This window comes from Rattus rattus, chromosome 18 (assembly GCF_011064425.1).
Source record: "Rattus rattus isolate New Zealand chromosome 18, Rrattus_CSIRO_v1, whole genome shotgun sequence".
Lineage (NCBI taxonomy): Eukaryota > Metazoa > Chordata > Mammalia > Rodentia > Muridae > Rattus > Rattus rattus.
This window is the reverse complement of record NC_046171.1, coordinates 9,765,037-9,786,139: the sequence shown is the minus strand read 5'-3', so window position 1 is coordinate 9,786,139 and position 21,103 is coordinate 9,765,037. Positions and strand designations below refer to the sequence as shown.

The window sequence follows — 21,103 nt, the reverse complement described above, 5'->3', positions numbered from 1 at the left end:
TCCAGAACGAGCTGCAGCATCCAGTGTCTGCGGGTACCACAGTAACTCCAACAAACAGCGGCTTTCTCAGATGCTCTCCGGAGGTTTCACTGTGGAGTGGCCTGCTGTGAACAGGTTTTGGCTGGATTCTACCGTAGCAGAACTCCTGCCTCCCTTTGAGGTTTTTTTTTTTTTTTTTTTTTTTTGTTTTTTGTTTGTTTGGTTGGTTTTTTTTTTTTTTAATCTTTATTAACTTGAGTATTTCTTATTTACATTTCGATTGTTGTTCCTTTCCCCGGTTTCCGGCCGGCATCCCCCCACCCTCCCCTCCCTTCTATGTGGGTGTTCCCTCCCCATCCTCCCCCCATTACCGCCTCCCCCCAACAATCACGTTCACTGGGGTTCAGTCTTGCAGGACCAAGGGCTTCCCTTCCACTGGTGCTCTTACTAGGCTATTCATTGCTACCTATGAGGTTGGAGCCCAGGGTCAGTCCATGTATAGTCTTTTAGGTAGTGGCTTAGTCCCTGAAGCTCCGGTTGCTTGGCATTGTTGTTCATATGGGGTCTCGAGCCCTTCAAGCTCTTTCAGTCCTTTCTCTGATTCCTTCAACGGGGGTCCCGTTCTCAGTTCAGTGGTTTAATGATGGCATTCGCCTCTGTATTTGCTGTATTCCGGCTGTGTCTCTCAGGAGAGATCTACATCCGGTTCCTGTCAGTCTGCACTTCTTTGCTTCATCCATCTTATCTAATTGGGTGGCTGAATATGTATGGGCCACATGTGGGGCAGGCTCTGAATGGGTGTTCCTTCTACCCTTGAGGTCCTTTTTATCCTCTCCTTAGCAAGGCAAAAATAAATAAATAAATAAATAAATAAATAAATAAACAAATAATGAATGAATGAATGAATATCACAGCTCCTCTTGTAGACGGAACTGCAATGGTTAATCTTCATTGTCAATGTGAGTGGATTTTGGGTCATCTAAGAGACCTAAGAGTTTGGGTTTGCCTTCAGAGGCATTTGCAGAGAGGTTTAAGCAAAGGAAGGCGGTGCCGTGAACATAGGCTGTGGTCTCAGACTAAATGCAAAGGGGAAAAAGAAAAAGCCAGGTGAGCACTGCATTCCTGGTTCGCCGCAGTGCCCCGATCATCTGACATGAGAGCCAGCAGCCTCACATCCTGCTGTCCCAGAGCTGTTATGCTGAAGTGGAAATTTAAGAACTCTGGAAAGTCAGTTGTGTCTGCCGATGGTGTTTTGCTGGGGCCAACACAGGAAGGAGCGTTATTCTGAAGCAGACACAGGCAAAGGGATGTTATGCTGAAGCAGACACAGGCGGAAGGGTGTTTTGCTAGAGCAAACGTGAAAGGACTCGTGATGAAGGATTCTTCACTAATTACATGCATGTCTTGATTCAGCTTACAGGCGCTGTTGAGTTCCTTTTGTCAGGAGTCCATAGGGAGAAATTCGCCAAAAAAAACTTCTGGTGGTGTTGGCAGCTTCTCGCTGCTTCCTCAGATCCCAGCTGATTGGCAGAGCGATGTCAGCTGATACAGACTCACGTGGAGTTTTGCTAAGACAGACTCACGTGCTGAGAAAAGACGCATGATGTTTGGAGGGAGTATAAATAGGACTCAACGGACTCTAAGAGGAACTTGCTTGTAGGACGAGCTTTGCAACACCTCTTAGTCCTTGCTTTGTTGAGAGAGGCACAGCTGAGAACTTCTCCTGGGGTCCCTTGTCATCGTAATCTTTTCTGCTGACTTGAATTCAGCTGAGGCCTGGCTGTCCCTGCTAGGTCGTGCCACCACTGCTGATTCGTGTTTGGTATCCTGACTCTACTGAACTGAACTGCTGGTGTATTCGTGAAGTATTTGCAAGCGTATCGAGCTGCTGCCCCTGACTTGTGAACTGAACTGCTGATTTCCTGACAATAAAGATGGGGTTCGCTCCAAAGAACAATTTCTAAACAGGTCCACTTTCTCTGTATCCTAATAACTTTTCTTTTCCACTACCTCTGGAGGGGGATGGTGGGTTAGAAGTGAGGTTAAAGCATTTAAGAAACATTATTAAAAGTCAGGTGGAGAAAAATTTAAGCCTACATTATATCATCTTGTCTCCTTTTCCACGACAGGCTATTCTTTGCAACTGTGAACCCAAATTGGCCTTTTATCTTAGGTTGTTGTAATGGTTATTCCTGGTTGTCAACTTGACTATATCCCGAATGAACTACAATCCAAAATTGTAAGGCTCACCTTTGATACTGATCTTGAAGCTGGGAGATACAAGTTTCTGACCTGGGTCTTGGTATGGAGATCTTAAGGCCAAGTGGCTATGAATCCCAGGAGCTTAAGGCACGGAAATCTCTGAGTTCAAGGTCACCTGGGACAAAGCAAATCCCAGACCCAGGTGTGGTGGCACAAGCCTTTAATCTGGGACACATCTTCTGCTGAGATTTACATAAGGACAGTCTCTCTTTTGTGCCTGCCTGCTTGCCTGGTGGGACTGAGCCACAGCTAGGTCCTTCACATTCATTCACTTCCATTCACAGCTGCTGCTGATCATTGTTGGAGAGTTGGACTACAGACCGTAAATCATCAACCAATTCTCTTACTATATAGAGATGACCCATAAGTTCAGTGACTCTAGAGAACCCTAAGACAGTTGTTCATATATATATATATATATATATATATATATATATATATATATTTTGTACCAGCAAGAAACATAACCAATTTTTCTAAAAGCAACCATTTTTCTAATCTCCAATTTCCAGTGTCAGGATAAATTAGCTCAAACTTCACTGTTAATCTCCCCGGGTATATTTTTCACTCACACACGATTCAAGATTAATTGCAGATCTGTACACTGGGATCTGGGATGGCGAAGCATTCTCTGGGAATTTTTCTGGCTGTCATGACAAATCTGGAAGAGCAGCATGTGCTCTTACTCACCGAGGTATCTCCCCAGCTCCAACGGTTTTGTTGTGGTTAAGTGAGACAAGTTCAGTGGAGCCTGATACTGCATCTGGTTTATGCTATCTGGAGACCAAATCCAGGGCTTTCAGTGGGTTTGACAAAGCACTACACTAAGTGAGCTACTTCCTAGTCGTCTTTCCCGTCCCGTCTCCACCGCCCCCCGCCCCGCCCCGCCTCTGTTTTAAACCTATATGATTTGATTCCGTACCACAACTCTTTCTCTCATTCTATAGTTCATAAGATGAATTAAATACCAGGCTTCTGTGTGACCCCGGGATAAGCCTGATCCCTAATTAAAGTGCCTGACACCTTTTAAATTTCTGCTTTTATTTTGCGTGTATGGCTATTTTGCTGCTTGTTTGCCTGTGCACTGAATGCATGCAGTACCACTGGTGGCCAGAAGGTGGCAACACGATCCTGGAAGTGGAGTTAAAGACTGTTGAGGAAGACTAAGGAACTGATACATTGATTTATTTAATGGTTTACTTAAAGCTCTGAGGGTGTTTGTTGTCAGGAGCCATCATAGGACAAGTTAATAACTACTAGCATGTGATAGTACTGAGATGACCACCTTAGATTAACATCTACAAAGGAATTCCAGTAGGCAAGGCCCAGGAGAAAATCATTTTAGGAACGATCCTGCTCTTAATATGTTTTTCCTGTTATTACTAAGCATATATAACAATCACTAGGTATTAGCCCACCCCTTTTGAACTGATCTCTGCAGATCTACGATGATGTACTGCCTCGTAGTGATGCTATATAGACTATAAATGGATGGCTTAATTCTTAATGATGATCCTATAGGAATTCCTAAAATTATATCAGTATTTATTAAGCTCTTTTATAGTGGTATAGTGCTATAGGTCTCTTCTGGTAGCCAACACTGCAATGAGAACTGTCAGTCTCTCATGTGTCAGCAGTTAATTGCTTCTAGACAGTAACCGACTTACTACTACTGAGAGCACATTCCAAAATCAAAGGTCACAAAAAGGGAACTAATGATTTATTCTAGGTGCTAGGACAAAAGATAAAATATTGACTGGGTTTATCTATCCAAAACTTCACTAATAACTTATGCTTTTTTTTAACTTTCAATGAACCCATGGATATGCATGTAAACATTCTCGGTTGTGTAAACCTCTATTTCAATTTATGATTTGAGTTTGGGTAAACTTGCAATGAACTTTTACCATGTGATCACGTACTCTGAAAGGTGTGTAAACGCTGAGGACAAAGAGTAAGAGAAAAATTTTCCCATCCCACTTGGGATCTCTCTGCAACTTAGAAATAAGCGCTATAATCATTTTTTAAAGTGTCCCGTTTTCTTCCTGTGACTTCTATTAGCAGGCTGAAAGTTTAAACCACACAGTTCCAGTTGTGATAGAACAAAGACCACATTACTTAATCCCCTGCTGTTGGGATACAGTGTCAATCGCCTAAGCCAGCAGCTTTTTACCCTCAGAGAGCAAGAAAGTTTTTTTTTTGTTTGTTTATTTGTTTTGGTTTTCTTTTGACATTTTAGAAGTTATCATTTCAGTATAGTTAGAGAGCTAGAGCATCCCTCAGTTTTTAAAGCCACACCAGAGTCCTACTCTGTGTTTTGCCTCAACCTTCTCCAGGCCGGGAGGCTCCCAGGAGTGTGTTAATAAGTTGTAAGCATAACTTCACTTGCTACCTGGAACAGAATGACCTGTACACATGGACAGACCCATGGCTCCAGCTGCATACGTAGCAGAGGATGGCCTTGTTGGGCACCAATGAGAGGAGAAGCCCTTGGTGTGCACGGGAATGTCAGGGCGGGGAGGCAGGAAGGGGTGGATGGATGGGTGGGGGAACACCATCATAGAAGAAGGGGGAGAAGGGGATGAGATAGGGGGGTTTATGGACTGGGAAACCGGGAAAGGGGATAACATTTGAAATGTAAGTAAAGAAAAATACAATAAAAATTAAAAAAGAAACAAAGAAAAACGAAGTAGCTGAAACAATGTGTCATTGCTCTTAACAGCTTGTTGGCTTTCAAACTGTAGAATAGCTTGTTAGCACCCCCTTGTGGTCTTGGAGTATAAAATGAGAAACAGGCCTTTCAGGAGCTATCCTCGTTTTTCCATCCACTGGTGCAAAGGCCTCTCTTGAGCTAGGGTGTTGGTGTGCTTCATCCAGAGATTCCCACAAGGCTGTGTGGCACCATGTAGGTGCTGGGAATTAAACTAGGGTCTTTTGGAAGAGCAGCCAGTGCTCTCCAGCTGAGCCAGCGCTCCAGCCCCACCTGACGTCTTTTAAACCCTTCACACAGTGACTGTAAAACTCTTACCCTCACATCACTAGAATAGCTATTTTGTTTTTAGAGCAGGCCACCTTTCCCATTTTATTTCTTAGGTGTATTTTGATTGAAGTAGAATTGTATCATCCCACCTCACCTTGCTCTAGACCTTCTCAATTACTCTCCTTCCAACCCCTTCCATGTTCTTCTCAAATTAATAGCTTCTTTTTCTTTCATTATCATTGCTACTTACATGTGTGTGTGTGCCCGTTTGTATATGCACAGATATATAAATGCAACATGCTGAATCTGTTTTTGTTCTTTGTATGTCTATGGTTTCAGGGCTGACCACCGTCCACTTGCCAACCAATAAGAGGCTTATCCCTGGGGAGAGGCCAATTCGAGCTCAACAACCATCAGTTGCCTGCAATTCTTCTTCTAGGGGTGGGGCCCCACAGAACTTTTCTCTTTCATGTTATCTTGTTTTGTTGCTGTTGCTCCTGTCTTGTTTACGCAGATTTTTTTTTAAGGAGAGACTGTTTCACTCCAGACTTCCTGCTGTTCTGGTTGTTATAATCTTTCCATTCCTCCTCTCCAGAGCCATAGATACACTGTACCTGAGTGCACAGGTCAGGTAATGTGGATGGTAACAGTAGGGACTGGCTTCCCCATGATCTGTTGGTCTCTGTGTTGTGCTCAGTTGTAGTTCTCTGTGTTGGTCTCAGTTTGCTTTTGTGATGATGTGATGTTTGTGTGTGTGTGTGTGTGTGTGTGTGTGTGTGTGTGTGGTGACTGGTTATCCAAAAAAGATGGGTGCCACGCAAAGAGCGCAATTATTTTCATTGACAAAGGGCACTGGGTCATTTACATAGTAACACTGATACTCGTATCTAGGAATAATTGCAACTTTAATTCTAGGCTTATCTGTTTCAGCCTTTCACTTGGAAGGATTCATGACCCTTATCTGTGGAAGTTAGGTCCTAGTTCTTTTTCCCAGCCCCTGGCTCCCAGAAACAAGGCTCAGAATCAAAATAAATTTACAGATACCTTGGCCATATAGCTAGGCTCTTCTCTGACTAGATCAGAACTTAGAATAACCCATTTATTTTAACCTACATTCTACCACATGACTAGTTACCTCTGTTCAGGTATCAAGCATCCATCTGCTCACATCTTCCCCAGGCAAATCTCCCATATGCTTCTATCCCAGAATTTTCTCTCCTCCCAGATGTTCCACTTCCTATTTCCTGCCTAAGCCATAGGCCAGCAGATTTTTTTTAATTGACAGGTGCCACACCCATAGAGACATAATTTATTCTCTCTACACCTATCAATCAAAATAGATTTAAAAATTTGAGAAATAACATTATAATAAAAGTAATTTCCATAGCAGGTCAATATTTTGAAAAGTTTTGTTTTTCAAATAATTTCCTAGGTTATTAACCAGAAGCATTCTTTTTCAGTACAATTTAGAGGAGGCATGGGACTAGAGAAATGGCTCAGTGGTTAAGAGTACTTACTGCTCTTGCAAAGGACCTGAATTCAGCCTCACCACCCACATCTGGTGGTTCACGACTGCCTGTGACTCTAGCTCCATGCAATCAAATTTCCTCTTTTTGGCTGCACTCATGTGCACGTGCTCCGACGCGAGCACACATGCACATACACATTTTAAAATATAAAATAGAAGAGGCCTTTAAAACACAATATAGACTAATTAAAACCATGTATTATCCATCTGCCTTTGTTTGGAATCACCCAGTCATTTCTCTAACGGGAGTGAAATATCGAGAAAAGGCAAGGAGTCCAGGATCTTCAGAAGTTAGCTTTAATTCTGATTCATGTCCTAGGGACAGCTATCGCAATGAGATCTAGTACAAGTAGCTGCTAGTTGCTGTTCCACACTGAAGTGGAGGCAGAGAGATAGCCTCTACTCCATAACCTCCTGTGTGGGTAGCATCGGGGCCTCTGTGGACACCGTGCCCAGGAAGACCAGTAGAAAAATGGGGTCCTGAAAACACAGTTCTGTTCTCAGTCGATTTAGCGGTTAAATTACTTCCTTTTCTTTTGTAGAGGGGACAAACTGCAACAACACCTGTCCTTTTTAGAGCCTGCTTTTGTCGGGAGGCACGAAGACAGAATGTGACTGTGCCGCTATAGGGTAACGGGGTCGAACTTCTCTGTGGTGCCCACAGGGACTGGAGACTGGACTTTACTTTCGAGGTTAAAGACAAATGGTACACAAAAGTGGTACAGCAAACCTTGAACTTGAAGGAGACCGTGTAGGGATTGCACGGCGTCAACCCTTGACTGCATTTGAAGGAGCCTCTGCACAAAATCTCAGCTGTGAGAATCGAAGTCAGGAATATTTCTTCCCCCGTCTCTGGTTGCCTTTATTTTTTTTTTTTTAAATCGGTCTTAAATACCACTTGCTGCATTTTCTACCTTTGCAAATCTATTTTGGATTCTCTTCGATTACATTTAAAGATCCACACTATTCTGCAATCGTGTCCACATGGTCTCCCGGGAAGGGAGCTTCACCACATGATTCCTTTGGCAGCATAAAGAGGCTGCGTCACCTATGGGAATATGGGAGGACCCAAGCCCTAAGCAGTTTAATCTTGAATATACCTTTACAATGCTTTCTGTATATTCATTGGCGGTTTGTAGATTTTTTTTTTCTGTGTTGACCTTTCAACTTTGCTGAACTCATTGTTAATTCTAATAGTTCTCTTTTTATTCGGATTTGATGCTATTTTAATATATATTTATTATACGCGGTTATATTATATGTATTGCCTTTTGCTCCCTCTAGAAATAATGGCCTCTTTATTGTCTACACATGTGCCTAACTATACGATTGCAACCTATTCAGCTCATTGGGCGTTGTTTACTTGTATGGGTAGGATTTCAGGACTGATCAGTTAGCTTTCCTCTCCTTCCTAGAAGACACAATCTCACAGCAGGTTTCCTGCTTGTCAGGCTGTTACAATCTTTCTGCTCTCTCTTCAGCCTTGTTGGCCATGCCTTAGGCCCAGGGGTTTTGTTGTAGTTGAATCAATTGGGGCTGGGCACCCATGATCAGCTGTTCTCAGCTTTTGACTGATTGTGGCTTTCCTAAATGATCTCTGCCTGTCTCCAAAGAAATTTTTTGTTTGTTTGTTTGCTCAGTGAGGGCGAAAGCTACATGTATCTCTGGGACTAAGGATAAATATTTAGAGTGCAGCAGGAATTATGCTGGTGTAGGTAAGCCCGGATACTCAGCAAGTGCTTTTACCTGTTAGATCATCTTGTTGGCCCTGGCATTTTACTTAAAATATGGGCTTTAATTAAAAATCAGAATGTATTGCAAAAAATACAAAATAAATAACATTTGATGGAGGGTGCATTAGTGTGTGTACATTTGTCTATCTGTTGTGTTCTCATTTAAATATTGGGCTAGATAACATGTGAATAAGATTTAGATAAGCTTTAAGATGCAACCTTACATTATCTAACTTTTTATCTTCCACTATTGAAGTACTTCTGAAAAAAGGCTAATCTATGAGTCAGGCACATATATTTTAGCTTGTGTTTGCAATTTACTTTCCCATAACCTTCTAAGCCCCTCTCCTTCATTGCATCTGTGAGCACTCATTGAAATGCTTACCTGGGAACAAGCTGCCTTACATTGACACTGATCTCGTGAGGCAGGCTAGAACCCATTCTGCTGAGTGTTCCGGAAGGAACTCTGGGTTTCAGAAAGCAGGTTCCTGATATACACTAAACTAAGTTCTTCCTTTCTATCTTCATGTCTTCTGAGGGAAAGAGCTCTCTGTAGGTCTGGGCACAGTGACCATGGCCTCTGCTCCCCATGTAAGGTGCTGAGATGGTGGGTTAGTCTGTATCATCTACCTTGACTACAAGAAAGATCAGGTGTCCACTGACTGCTCCCATGTCTTTCACTATCACTGCATCCTCATGGCCTGTGAGTCCCTTCTTCTGTTGTTCTATCTGAAAAACATCTTTGAAGAAAAAGAGTGTCAGCCACGTGTGGCGGATGGCTAGCTTGGTGGTGAACCTCTGGAGGAGGACAGTGGATGAGGAGATAAAATTCAGGGAAGACGGACGGCCTGATCAGAGAGTGGAGATGCTGTGAAGGCAGTACCTGGAGAAGCTGAATTTCTCCTGTGAGGATGGCCAGCAGATATGATGCATGATGCTGTAGAGAAATGGCATGAGGTGACTGCTCCCAGAATGCTACCCGCAAGGTGACTTAAGCATATCTGTAAATCCCAGCACACTGGGACACCGAGAAAGCATACTTTCTCAGCAGAGAATTCTGATGTCTGCCAAGTAAGCTGCATGCCCGAGGAAGTGGCCTCCATGAACATTTACTCATGAGAAACTTACTTTGTTTTAGTTGAACTAAGCAACCTATAAAAGAGTTGGATGGCTGACCAGTTTCTCAGTTTGCAAGGGGGCTTGGGTCACCTTGAAACACAGATAAACTATAGCTTGAGAATCAGAAGCTGTTGATAACTGGAAGCTGTGGTAAATCCTTATCCTGCTTGCCTATAGAAGATGCTGGAAAATTCAATAAAGTAGGCAGGGGTTCAGGGTTACTTTGTATCCCCTGTGTCCTGATTAATGCAACCATACCCAAGGGACCCCAACGCATTAGATGCTGGCAGTGCAGGAGCTCAGACACCAAGCCACTGCTTTCCTGGAGAAGTCTGCATTACCTTAAGGTAAGAATTCACTCAAACAAAACCCGGCTACCTCTCTATAGCCAAGAACTTCTAGGACTACTTTAGAAAAAAATCCAGCCTTTAAATCATTCTTACTGAAGTATGGTTGACATGCAAAAAGCTGTTCTACACCTAAAGACTATACATGGGGGTTGGGGATTTAGCTCAGTGGTAGAGTGCTTGCCTAGCAAGCGCAAGGCCCTGGGTTCGGTCCCCAGCTCCGAAAAAAAGAAAAGGGGGAAAAAAAAAAGACTATACATGCACTGACCCTGGACTCTGACCTCAGAGGTAGCAATGAATATCCTAGTAAGATCACCAGTGGAAGGGGAAGCCCTTGGTCCTGCTAAGACTGAACCCCCAGTGAATGTGATTGTTCGGGGGAGGGTGGCAATGAGGGGAGGGTGGGGAGGGGAACACCCATAAAGAAGGGGAGAGGGAGAGGTTAGGGGGATGTTGGCCCGGAAACCGGGAAAGGGAATAACACTCGAAATGTAAATAAGAAATACTTAAGTTAATAAAAAATAATAAAAAATTAAAAAATAAAAAAAAGCTGTTCTACTTCATTTTATTAATTTGTTAATTTTACTAATGCACCACTAGGAACTCGCAGATGACCTGGAACTCGTTCTGTAGATGAGTCTGGGGTCATACTCACAGAGATCCTGCTATCCCTGCTTCTGCCTTCTCCCATGTGCTGGGATTAATGTACCACTGTTGAAGTTTGGTCTGTTGTTATGCACTGTGATGCTAAATACTGGCCTCCAAGATCTGGTTGCCCCCTGAGGAAGAGACCCTCAGGGACAAGGAAATCCTCATGTATACCAGGTGATGCTATGTAACCTTACTCCTTAATTTAAGACAATTGGTTAAGTAAAGATGCTGAAATCCCGTAGCTTGGCAGAAGAGAGGTAGGCGGGCTTTTGGTTGCTGAGCTTGGGTTCTGAAGGACAGGGAAGAAAAGCAGAGAGAGAAGAAGAGAGAAAGAAGACACCATGGGGTAGTTAGATCGTGGGATTATGGCCTTGAGGGCCAGCCAGTAGAAGGGGCTCAGAGGGAACATGGCAAGTTATATCTTGGGGGTATTGATAGGGAAGTAGACAAAATAGCATAGAGGGTTGATATCTTCCCAGCTCTGTGGCTTTTAAGGACTATTATAAATATACAGGTTTTGTGGGGTTGGGGATTTAGCTTAGTGGTAGAGCACTTGCCTAGCAAGCGCAAGGCCCTGGGTTCGGTCCCCAGCTCTGAAAAAAAAACAAAAAAACAAAAAAAAAAAACAAAATAAATATACAGGTTTTGTATCTTTTATTTGGGATCTAACTGATCAAAGGTGATTAGAAACCACCAATTAATTTTAACCAGAATACACAACCATACCTGGTTAGCTGTTCTATTGATGTGTATAAATCAGTGAGTTTGTGGATATTGCACACTAGGACAAGGTCACCCCTGTCAAGGTGACCATATTGAAGCAGCACCACAGGCCCTTTGCAAAAGTGATGCAATGTTAGAGGCGCCGTTCTGACCTAAGAGTCGGCATGGAAACGCTAGCACCTGCCAAAATGAGAGCCAAAAACCAAATCCATCATAGTCCACAGATCTGGGAAAGTGTCTGAATACACTAATGTTACATTTTGGCTTCCATAGCCTGATTCCTTGCTAGCTCTGTCCTTGCTAACTGAAGTGTGTCAACCAGGATTGTGTGTGTGTATGCGTGTGCGTGTGCATGCGCATGTGCGCATAAAAAGCCTTTTGGCTATATCACTTGGGCAAGATCCCTCTGTGGCCATGCCCACACTTTACCAATACATCTGAGATCCAGGCTCTGATAAATTACAAATAGTCTTTTGGAGACCCCTGTTCTGATCAAAAGTTATGAGGATCAGGGTTTCACAGATGCCGAGTCCCCCCAATAGAACAATATTAGTTAAGGTTCTCTATAAAAACAGAACTTATAGAATAAATATGTTTGTATATGTTATGTGTGTGTATATATATGTATATATGTGTATAGGTATGTATGTATGAATGTGTATGTATGAATGTGTGTGTGTATATATATATGTATATGTGTGTATAGATATGTGTGTGTGTGTATGTATGTATGTATGTATGTATGTATGTGTGTATACAAAGGGGATTTATTAGAATGGTTTACGCGTTGTAGTCCAGCTAGTCCAACAATCACTGTATGAATGTGTGTGTATATATATGTATATATGTGTATAGGTATGTATGTATGAATGTGTATGTATGAATGTGTGTGTGTATATATATGTATATATGTGTATAGGTATGTATGTATGAATGTGTATGTATGTATGTGTGTGTATATATATGTATATATGTGTATAGGTATGTATGTATGAATATGTGTGTATGTATGTATGTGTGTGTGTATACAAAGGGGATTTATTAGAATGGTTTACGCGCTGTAGTCCAGCTAGTCCAACAATCACTGTATGAATGTGTGTGTATATATATGTATATATGTGTATAGGTATGTATGTATGAATGTGTATGTATGAATGTGTGTGTATATATATGAATATATGTGTATAGGTATGTATGTATGTATGAATGTGTATGTATGAATGTGTGTGTATATATGTATATATGTGTATATGTATGTATGTATGAATGTGTATGTATGAATGTGTGTGTGTATATATATATGTATATATGTGTATAGGTATGTATGTATGAATGTGTATGTATGAATTTGTGTGTATATATGTATATATGTGTATAGGTATGTATGTATGAATGTGTATGTATGAATGTGTGTGTATATATATATATATGTATATATGTGTATAGGTATGTATGAATGTGTGTGTGTGTATGTATGTATGTATACAAAGGGGATTTATTAGAATGGCTTATGGGCTTGTAGTCCAGCTAGTCCAACAATCACTGTCTATTTAAGGAAGGTACAGGAATGCAGGAGAAGTTCTATTCATGAGAGCAGATGTCTCCGCTGGTCTTCTGTATACACTGGAATCCTGAGGTAGACTCTCATGCTAGTGAAGGAATGGATTCCAGCTAGAGTGAGGGCAGGCAGGCAAAGAGCCAATAGAACATTCCTTCCTCCATGTTGCTTATAGATGCAGCCAGCATAAGGTTTGACTCGGTATAAAGGTGTATCTGCCCAATTCAGAAGATCCAGATTAAAAGTGTCTTTCCACCATGCTAAAGGCAACACCCAAGACCACCATCATGTGACCCAGGTGGGTAGGCCAAGCCTGAAATGACCCCTGCCCAGTACCACACAGAACAGGCAGGGCATAGCACTCTGGAGATGACCCCAGATACCCAGGGGCTCCAGGCAATGGCTAAGATAAGCAAGTGAATGGTGAAGAGATGGGAGGGAAGGAGAAGCAGGAGGATGTATACACAATGAAGGGAGGCAGAACTGCAGACTTGAGGGTAGCGAGGAACAGCCTGATGTGAGTAGCTGGGGATGCCACCTACGGCCATGGTGAAGTCCTGGCCCATGTTGCTGCTAAGGGCCATGTCTGGATTTGTGGAGGTGCCTGTCCCTGGTCTGGGCTGCCACCAGGGGCTGTGTTGATATCTGAGGGCTTTGTGGATATGGCCTGACCCTTTGCCTGGGCATCATGAGAGAGCAGGAAAGCTGGTCCCTCACCTTACCAGCTGCAGTACTCAGGACAGCAGGCCTCATACCTCTCCCAAGAAGCACAGGCTGCTGGCTCTGGTTGTAGGGGTTGTGGGTGAGCTGGCCGAAGCGTTGTGAGCTTGGGGAAGATGGCTCTGACACACATCTGCCATGCAGTGGAGTGGTTGAGGGAGAGAGGCTCTCCCTTTATCCTTTGAGACCTATAGCAGGGGAGGAGAACTGGCCCCAAAGTCATGAGAGTGTGGGAGAGCTGTCCCTGTCCCCACCAGGTGCAATACTTGGGAGATTAGGCCCCACACCTTGCCTAGGCAGTAAATACAGCCCTGCTGGCATGGGTGCAGGTGAACCTGCTCTAAGGGAACGAGAGCAGAGCTCGTGTCTCTTGCTGGATGTGGTTTTGGGTGAGCTAGCTGGGGCAGTGGTGAACAGCTTGCCCTGATGGTGATGGAGCAGAAGAGCAGGCAAGTTAACTACCAGCTCAGCTACTACCCAGGCCCAGATCCAGGGCTCACCCCAACATCTACCCCATCTATGAACTGCTGGAATACATGTAGGGGTTGGCCTACAGACCTCAAGCTGCAGGATCTCCATGACGCAGGTCAGCAACAGGGTATCCAAGAGGAGTCCTGGTGAAGATCCAGTATTGATGGTGTAGCGGAAGCCGGAGGCCTTGAACCAGACAAATGACTCGTTCCAGTGAATATTTGCAAATGAAGCAGTGTAAACAAATGTACTGTGAGACGCACTGTGGCACATTACAGTTTCCACAATGAGATTCTTGCCCCCTCTCCTTTTTCTTTCGAGAGGGAGAGGTTGCAAGAGCAGAGAGTGGGAATGGGATTGGGGTCCATGATGTGAAATTCAGAATGAATCAATAAAATGTTAAATTAAAATTGGGTCTTTCAACTTTAAGATTTAGTAAAGAAGGAGGAGAGAGGAGGAGGAGGAGGAGGAGGAGGAGGAGGAGGAGGAGGAGGAGGAAGAAGAAGAAGAGGAAGAGGAAGAAGAAGAAGAAGAAGGAGAAGAAGGAGAAGAAGGAGAAGAAGGAGAAGAAGAAGGAGAAGAAGAAGAGGAGGAGGAGAGGAAGGAGGAGGAGAAGAAGAAGAGGAAGAGGCAGAGGAAGAAGAAGGAGAAGAAGAAGAAGGAGAAGAAGAAGAAGAAGAAGAAGAAGGAGAAGGAGAAGAAGAAGAAGGAGAAGGAGAAGGAGAAGGAGGAGAAGGAGAAAGAAGAAGGAGAAGAAGAAGAGGAGAAGGAGAAGGAGGAGGAGGAGAAGAAGAGAAGAGAAGGAGAAGAAGAAGGAGAAGGAGAGAAGGAGAAGGAGAAGAAGAAGAAGAAGAAGAAGAAGAAGAAGAAGAAGAAGAAGAAGAAGAAGAAGAAGAAGAAGAAGAAGAAGAAGAAGAAGAAGAAGAGGACGACGACGACAAATACCTCACAGGTATGTACCTAGTCCCCTTGGATTTCAGTTAATTCCTGATGGAATTTTGACAGCCAAGAATAACTATCATGATGGTGCTGGGTCCATCACACTTTTGACCTCAGATTATAGTTATTTGATATTGTCTTTAGTGAAGAAAAGGTCTTCAAACTTCCAGTTCCTAACATGAGCATATTTATTATTGAGATCTACAAAAACCCTAAGTGTGTACGGGCATCTTTCCATGAACTGATTGAGAATTACTGACTTATTGGCCCCTGTGCTGGGACTCAGCAGGGGTTGTGAACAGGACCAGGAGGACATGGATCTGGTTAAAGAAACTAGTATCCAATCACTACATAGGATTCGATCCCTAATATTTGCTCTGGGTGGGAAGGCAAATTGTAGTGATTCCTAGTTCCCTGAAGCTAATTTTTCTCTTATAAAACCAATGTGCCTCTCATTCCTTTTGGGAAGTGTTATAAAAGCTACTAAGACTATTTAGTCTGGTTCTGACTCGAAGAGTCAGAGAGATGGTTCAGGGGTGAAGAGCAGTTCCTGAGAATCTGAGTTTGTTTCCCAGCAACAACTATCTGAAAAGCCAGCTCCTAGGACTCCACACTGCCTTCTTCTACCATCCACGGGCACTGCACTCATGTGTACAAACACTCATCTCCCACCTTTCATGTCCCCCTTCTCTCTTTCTTTCCTTCACACATGCACACATACATACATATACAGAGGGAGACATATACACAACACACACACACACACACACACACACACACACAATTAAAGGGCCTCGAGAGATGGTTCAGGTTGTTAGGAGCACTTGGTACTTGGTAAGAGCATTGGCTGTTATTCCAGAGGGCCTGTGTCTGGTTCCTAATGTCTCCATGATAGTTCACAGCTCTCTATAACTCAAGTTCCAGGGGACCTGAGGCCCTTTTCTGATACCCATGGGCACTAGACATACAAGTGTTACACAGACAAGCATATAGGCAGAAAAAAAAAACACATAAAAGTAAAATAGGCCACTCTGTGGACCTTCAGATAGTTAAAGGGAAGGATTGTAGGTAACTTGCAAAGCAAAAGAGCAGCTCAGTAACAGCCAAGCAACCTGACCCTCATTGCTTCAGAGATTTCCTTTGTAGCCAGCAGGAACCATGGCAGTCCCAGTTTGACTCAGGGTGGAGACAGCTCCATGATGCATGTGTAGTAGCTAAGGAGTTCTGTTTAGAAATTGTAGAGGAATTTTAACCCAGCAACATGGCTACTCTGGCAAGGGGTCATATCCAAAGATATAATCTGGCTGGAATGTGGGCAAACGCTGGATTTCAGTAGATCTGGCTGAAATACAGACACACCCTTAGTATACACTTTTAACCCCTAGCAAGGAAGGAGAGGTTAGCTTGTAGAAGGAAATAACCACATTTGAAAGTGACATCTAGGGGTTGGGATTTAGCTCAGTGGTAGAGCGCTTGTCTAGGAAGCGCAAGGCCCTGGGTTCGGTCCCCAGCTCCGAAAAACAGAACCAAAAAAAAAAAAAAAAAAAGTGACATCTAATGAGGGCCAGACAAAGTGATGAATTAGAGAAAGGTTTGATAGAACAAGTCAGAGATATGCCCAGCTCTTATAAGACCAGCAGCAAGAGAGAAAAGTGTGGTGTGGTATGTGGTGTGTGTACAGTAGTTTTAGCCAGGACAGTTTTACAAAGTTAGATTACAGAGAGAACATACAAGACACAGGTGCAGACAGAAGTAGCCAGACAATGAGAAAGGAGCCAGTGGATTGGGACACATTGCCAAAGTTAGTATGAGGACAAGAAAGCAATTCTATCAGAAGCAGGGAAAAAGCTGGATTGAATCAGTCATCTTGGAAGATTCAATTGTATAGAGGCTGGAAGCTTTCAGGCCTAGGCCTAGGGATAGTTAGAACAGAGAAGGACATGTTCTGGGCTCAGCCTTGTACTGGCATAACGTGAGTTCAGCTTTCATCATCGGAGGACATAAAAGTGTCATTTACAAAAAAACCTCTATTTAAGTGAAGATGAGATTCTTGACTTGGAAAGAAAAGAATTTAAAGACAACCAGTCTAAATCAAAGTTCAAGTTTATTAGGAAGAGAAATTGACAGATTCAAATATGATGATGAATAGAAAGAAAGGTACCTAGAAAAAGACAGAGAAGACCAAAATAATGGATTTCAACTTCTCAAGACAGGATTACTATTTTACTCATCTTGCTTTGATTAGGTTTACTCATAAGTAAGCCATGTGAAGAATTCACCAAAAAAATTACCAAAATTCTCATGTTGAAGAGTAAAGATTAAATTTACAGATCATTGGAAACTAAAGTTCATTCTGTGATAGAGGTCTCCCAGGCCAGCCTCTCTTGGATCAGGAGAGATGACTGTAGAAGACACACAGGTCAGCACGGAGAGGAGTGGTGCTCAGGGCTTGGGCTGAACTCACTTCCTTATGTCATACAGACAGGAGACAGAGACCTGGACACAGAGGCCAGCCATTGAGAGAAAAGTCAGGAGCTTTTGAAGTCAAACAAGGTAAGCAACTCACACTATAGAAATAATGAACAAATTCTGATTGGTGATTGTTAAACCATGATACCAAACAGGCAGCCATACTAAAAACAATTCCAGTAGAGAAATTCAACCCAGCTCAGGAATGTGTTCTCCTATTACTTCCTTTTCTACTGACACATATGCATCAGATCTCTGGGCAGTGTCCACACCTATGGCAATAGAGAATAAGACCTGCTAAGAGCCCACAATGATAGGACCAAGAGAGAAAATATGTGATCACCCACAATGGGTACCTGTCTTCCCTAATGCAAGGCCTCAGGAACCAACTCAACACTTAATGACTGGCAGCCAGAGTGTGGATGCCTCTTTCCCACCTGTGGGAAGAACACAGTGAGAGACTGAGGAAGGAGTACAGTTGCAGGAGTTGTCTCCTGGTCAAGTGCCAGGGGAGTTTCTAAAACTGTGACTGAAGTCTGTGGACTGAGGAGAGAACACAATGTACAATTTCATGTAAGGAGGACTAACTGGCCTTCTGTAAGTCTGTCCTGAGCAGGGACCATCTCTGTGACATCTCTCTGTCTATAGAAAATCTGAATCAGGTCTCCATCTCCTCCATCAAAAGGGCAGTGGATCTTTCTATTATTTCCTTTATGCTTTATGATAGAGTTAGTGTCAGCCCACGGTCCCCAGTGCCTCTGTGGATACATCTTTCCTCTAATGAGGCAGGGTACATTTATGTCTTGGCCTTGGATTTTCAAGGGAGAAAGAACTCAGACACTGCCCTTTCCTTACCTTTATTTCTTCCGTACCACAAGATACACCACAGTTCCTATCACCAAAGTCCCAAGAATCAGGCCGATGAGAATTGCCATGATGGGGATGGTTGTTGAAGGCTCTGGTGAGGGAGGGGAAGGAAGAGTGAGGATTCTGACCCTAGCTCTCAACCCTGATCCTGCCCTGGTCCTTTAAAGAGCTCACTTTCCCCTACAGCAGAGCTGTGCTCACATCCCCTCCTTACCCCACTTCAGAGTGAGAGGCTCAGGGAGCCCTTCATGGTGCACATGACACGTGTATCTCTGCTCCTCTCCAGAAGGAACTATCACTGCCGCCCATTTCTGGAAGGTTCCATCCCCTGCAGGCCTGGTGTCTGGGAGCTCCATGTCCTGGGTGTGGTTGATCCCTTCAGTCTGCCAGGTCAGGGTGATGTCAGCTGGGTAGAAGCCCAGGGCCCAGCACCTCAGGGTGACATTGCCATCAGGTCTTACTTGGTGGGTCAGATGTGTTTTGGGGGCATCTGAGGGGAATGATTGGAAAATTCAGGTATTTTGCGTTCCTCTTGGGGATTGGTCAGTGCTCATGTGACCCTCCCTGGGAAGGATGGGACACTTGGAAGAGAGAGGGAGCAGCGTCCACACAAAAGCCCAAAAGCAGCAGGTGGATGATCTATTGATGTCAATATTTTATAATAACCATGAGCCAACCCGGGGCAGGAGACTCTGGGTCTCCCTCTATGCAAATAGAATTCTGGTTTTGACAGTAGTGGTGTTCTGAGGACTTGAGAAACCCTGGAGTCAGACATTCAATGTCATCATGCATGGACAGTGAACAGGCCTTGAGAGAGGCCATGATGCACCATGCAGATGGAAGGGACCTGCTGCTTAACTGATGCCCTGAACTATCCTGGGAGAAGTGTGAATCCTCTGGAGAGTCCCTCTGTCATGTTGATACAGGAAAGTGAGGAGCCCTCTCTCCCCTTTGATGCAAGACAGTGTAAGTATTCCAGCTGCTCCCTGCTGAGAAGGAGGCCTCAGGGAGACAGGAGCTCCAATCTCAGAGGGAGAAGGAGTTGTCAAGGGCTTTTCTTACCAGAGCGCAGCAAAGTCTTCTTTCCAAGTTCCAGGAATCTAAGAAGCCTTTCTGAGCACGTTCCTCTCAGGTAAGTCATCCAGCTTTCTCCCACTCCTCCAGTTTCCCACATGCTTAACAAACTTTTAGCTGTATCGCCTTCTGCACTCCAAGAGATCATGTCCTCATTCAGAGTGACGTAATCGTAGTCATAATAGGTGAGCCGGTAATCACCTCGGAGGAAGGTCCCATCATTTGCCAAGTTGCAGCCAAAAACTTCCTGCAGGGTGCGATAATCTGCCCCAGCCCCATTCAGCCTATGGTCACTGTGAGGCTTCTCCCCCTCCCAGGATTCTGTCTCAATCTAAACCCCTAACCAGGTCACAGTCTGTGGTTCTCTCAGGTTAAAGGTCTCCAGGGGCCCCTTGGACTACGTCTGAATCTCTGACTTGGGGTCCTAGAGTGGAGCTTATTGGGTCAGACCATGAGGGCAATGAGATATCCTGATCTGAGCCCTGAGGTGACTCACCATTCTTACTGTGTCGATTTTCATTCGCTATATACCTAAGAATCCGTCCTTTTGACAGTGTCAGGCTCACGACTTGTGTTGTCTCCTTCTCCCAATATTCAGGTGGCTCCTGCTCTATCCAAGCAGCCCGAGGTTGCATACTCGCATTGGGAGCTTCGCTGTCGAATCCCTGAAACTGGATGGAGTCTACATAGCTGACCTGGATCAACCGGGGCTCTGTCATTCCAGGCTCCAAAATCACAGTGTTGAAAGTCTGTAGCCAGTGTGAACCTGTGGGTGGTGCACATTGAGACCCTGAGTTTTCACCCTGACCCAGAACAGGTTGGTAGCGAACAGAGCAGGGGTTTTGTGGGGCCTCTGGACCTGAGTGAAGGAGAGGGTCAGGGATCCTCCAGCTAGGGTATCAGAAAGGGTCTGCTCAGGCTAAGGAGAAGATGCAGGGATGGGGATTCCAGGTGGTGCATAGCATTCTGCTCCCCCAAAGGCCGTTTCTCTATAGGCCCCTCACCCACCTGCACAATACCCGGTCCGGTCCAAGGTCCCCAACAGTAGGAGGAGGAGGAGAAGGAGGGTGCTTGGTATAAGATTCCTCATCTTCCCAGATGCGTAGAGTCTTAATCAGGACTGGTATCTCTTCACCTTATAACCCTAATGTGGCTGATGCTGGTTGGCTTCTCTTAGATTTCCCATAGGTAGTGACGTAGACCTGATGGGGTGGGTCTTGGAGAGATCAGTTCCTGGGGGTGGGGCGTTTCTAGAGTCCTGCTTCTCCACCTCCTACCACGTTCTTCCTCCTGGTGTCCTGCAGTATCTAACCAGAAGTCTGTCCTTTCGGTCCAGGTCACAACATCTTTGAGTCCTTGCCCAGTGGCCAGTAAGTCAGTGATTGTCAAACCGTTCAATGTCTGAGTCTCTGTGCGTGCTTAGACATTGTATAGCCTTCCATGGCGACTGTGCTTTTTTTTTTTTTTTTTTTTTTTTTTTTTTTTTTAGATTATACTAATGCATATCTCTCATGTTAGGAACCTGAGATTGTGAGAGTTTTGTTTCAATGCAGATCTTGATAACTAATTGCAGGTAAGCTGAGTAAAAAGAGAAAGAACTGTTTTCCAACATGAAGTGGTGCTGTTAGCACAGCATTTTGGGTATTTTACATTTCTGGGAGTCCTTATTTTCTTCTTCCCCAC

The 21,103-nt window shown here is 44.0% G+C and overlaps 1 protein-coding gene across 1 annotated transcript; it reads right to left on the bottom strand.

The window, feature by feature from the left end:
- Positions 1-18,336: 18,336 nt before the first annotated feature.
- On the bottom strand, positions 18,337-20,510 carry LOC116887614 (patr class I histocompatibility antigen, A-126 alpha chain-like). The gene is made up of 5 exons (XM_032889221.1): positions 20,429-20,510; positions 19,917-20,186; positions 19,409-19,684; positions 18,561-18,836; positions 18,337-18,437 (listed from the first exon to the last, which is right to left on the bottom strand). The coding sequence occupies exons 1-5, from the start codon at positions 20,508-20,510 to the stop codon at positions 18,337-18,339; spliced, it is 1,005 nt and encodes a 334-aa protein (XP_032745112.1).
- Positions 20,511-21,103: the final 593 nt, after the last annotated feature.

What these genes read in the sequence shown, in the direction of transcription:
- LOC116887614 (XM_032889221.1), bottom strand. Translation starts at nt 20,510, where the DNA reads ATGAGGAATCTTATACCAAGCACCCTCCTTCTCCTCCTCCTCCTACTG. An exon ending in GAAGACTTTGCTGCGCTCTG is followed by an intron (nt 18,837 to 19,408) that starts GTAAGAAAAGCC and finishes CATTCCCCTCAG; the next exon opens with ATGCCCCCAAAACACATCTG. An exon ending in GCCTCTCACTCTGAAGTGGG is followed by an intron (nt 18,438 to 18,560) that starts GTAAGGAGGGGA and finishes CTCCCTCACCAG; the next exon opens with AGCCTTCAACAACCATCCCC.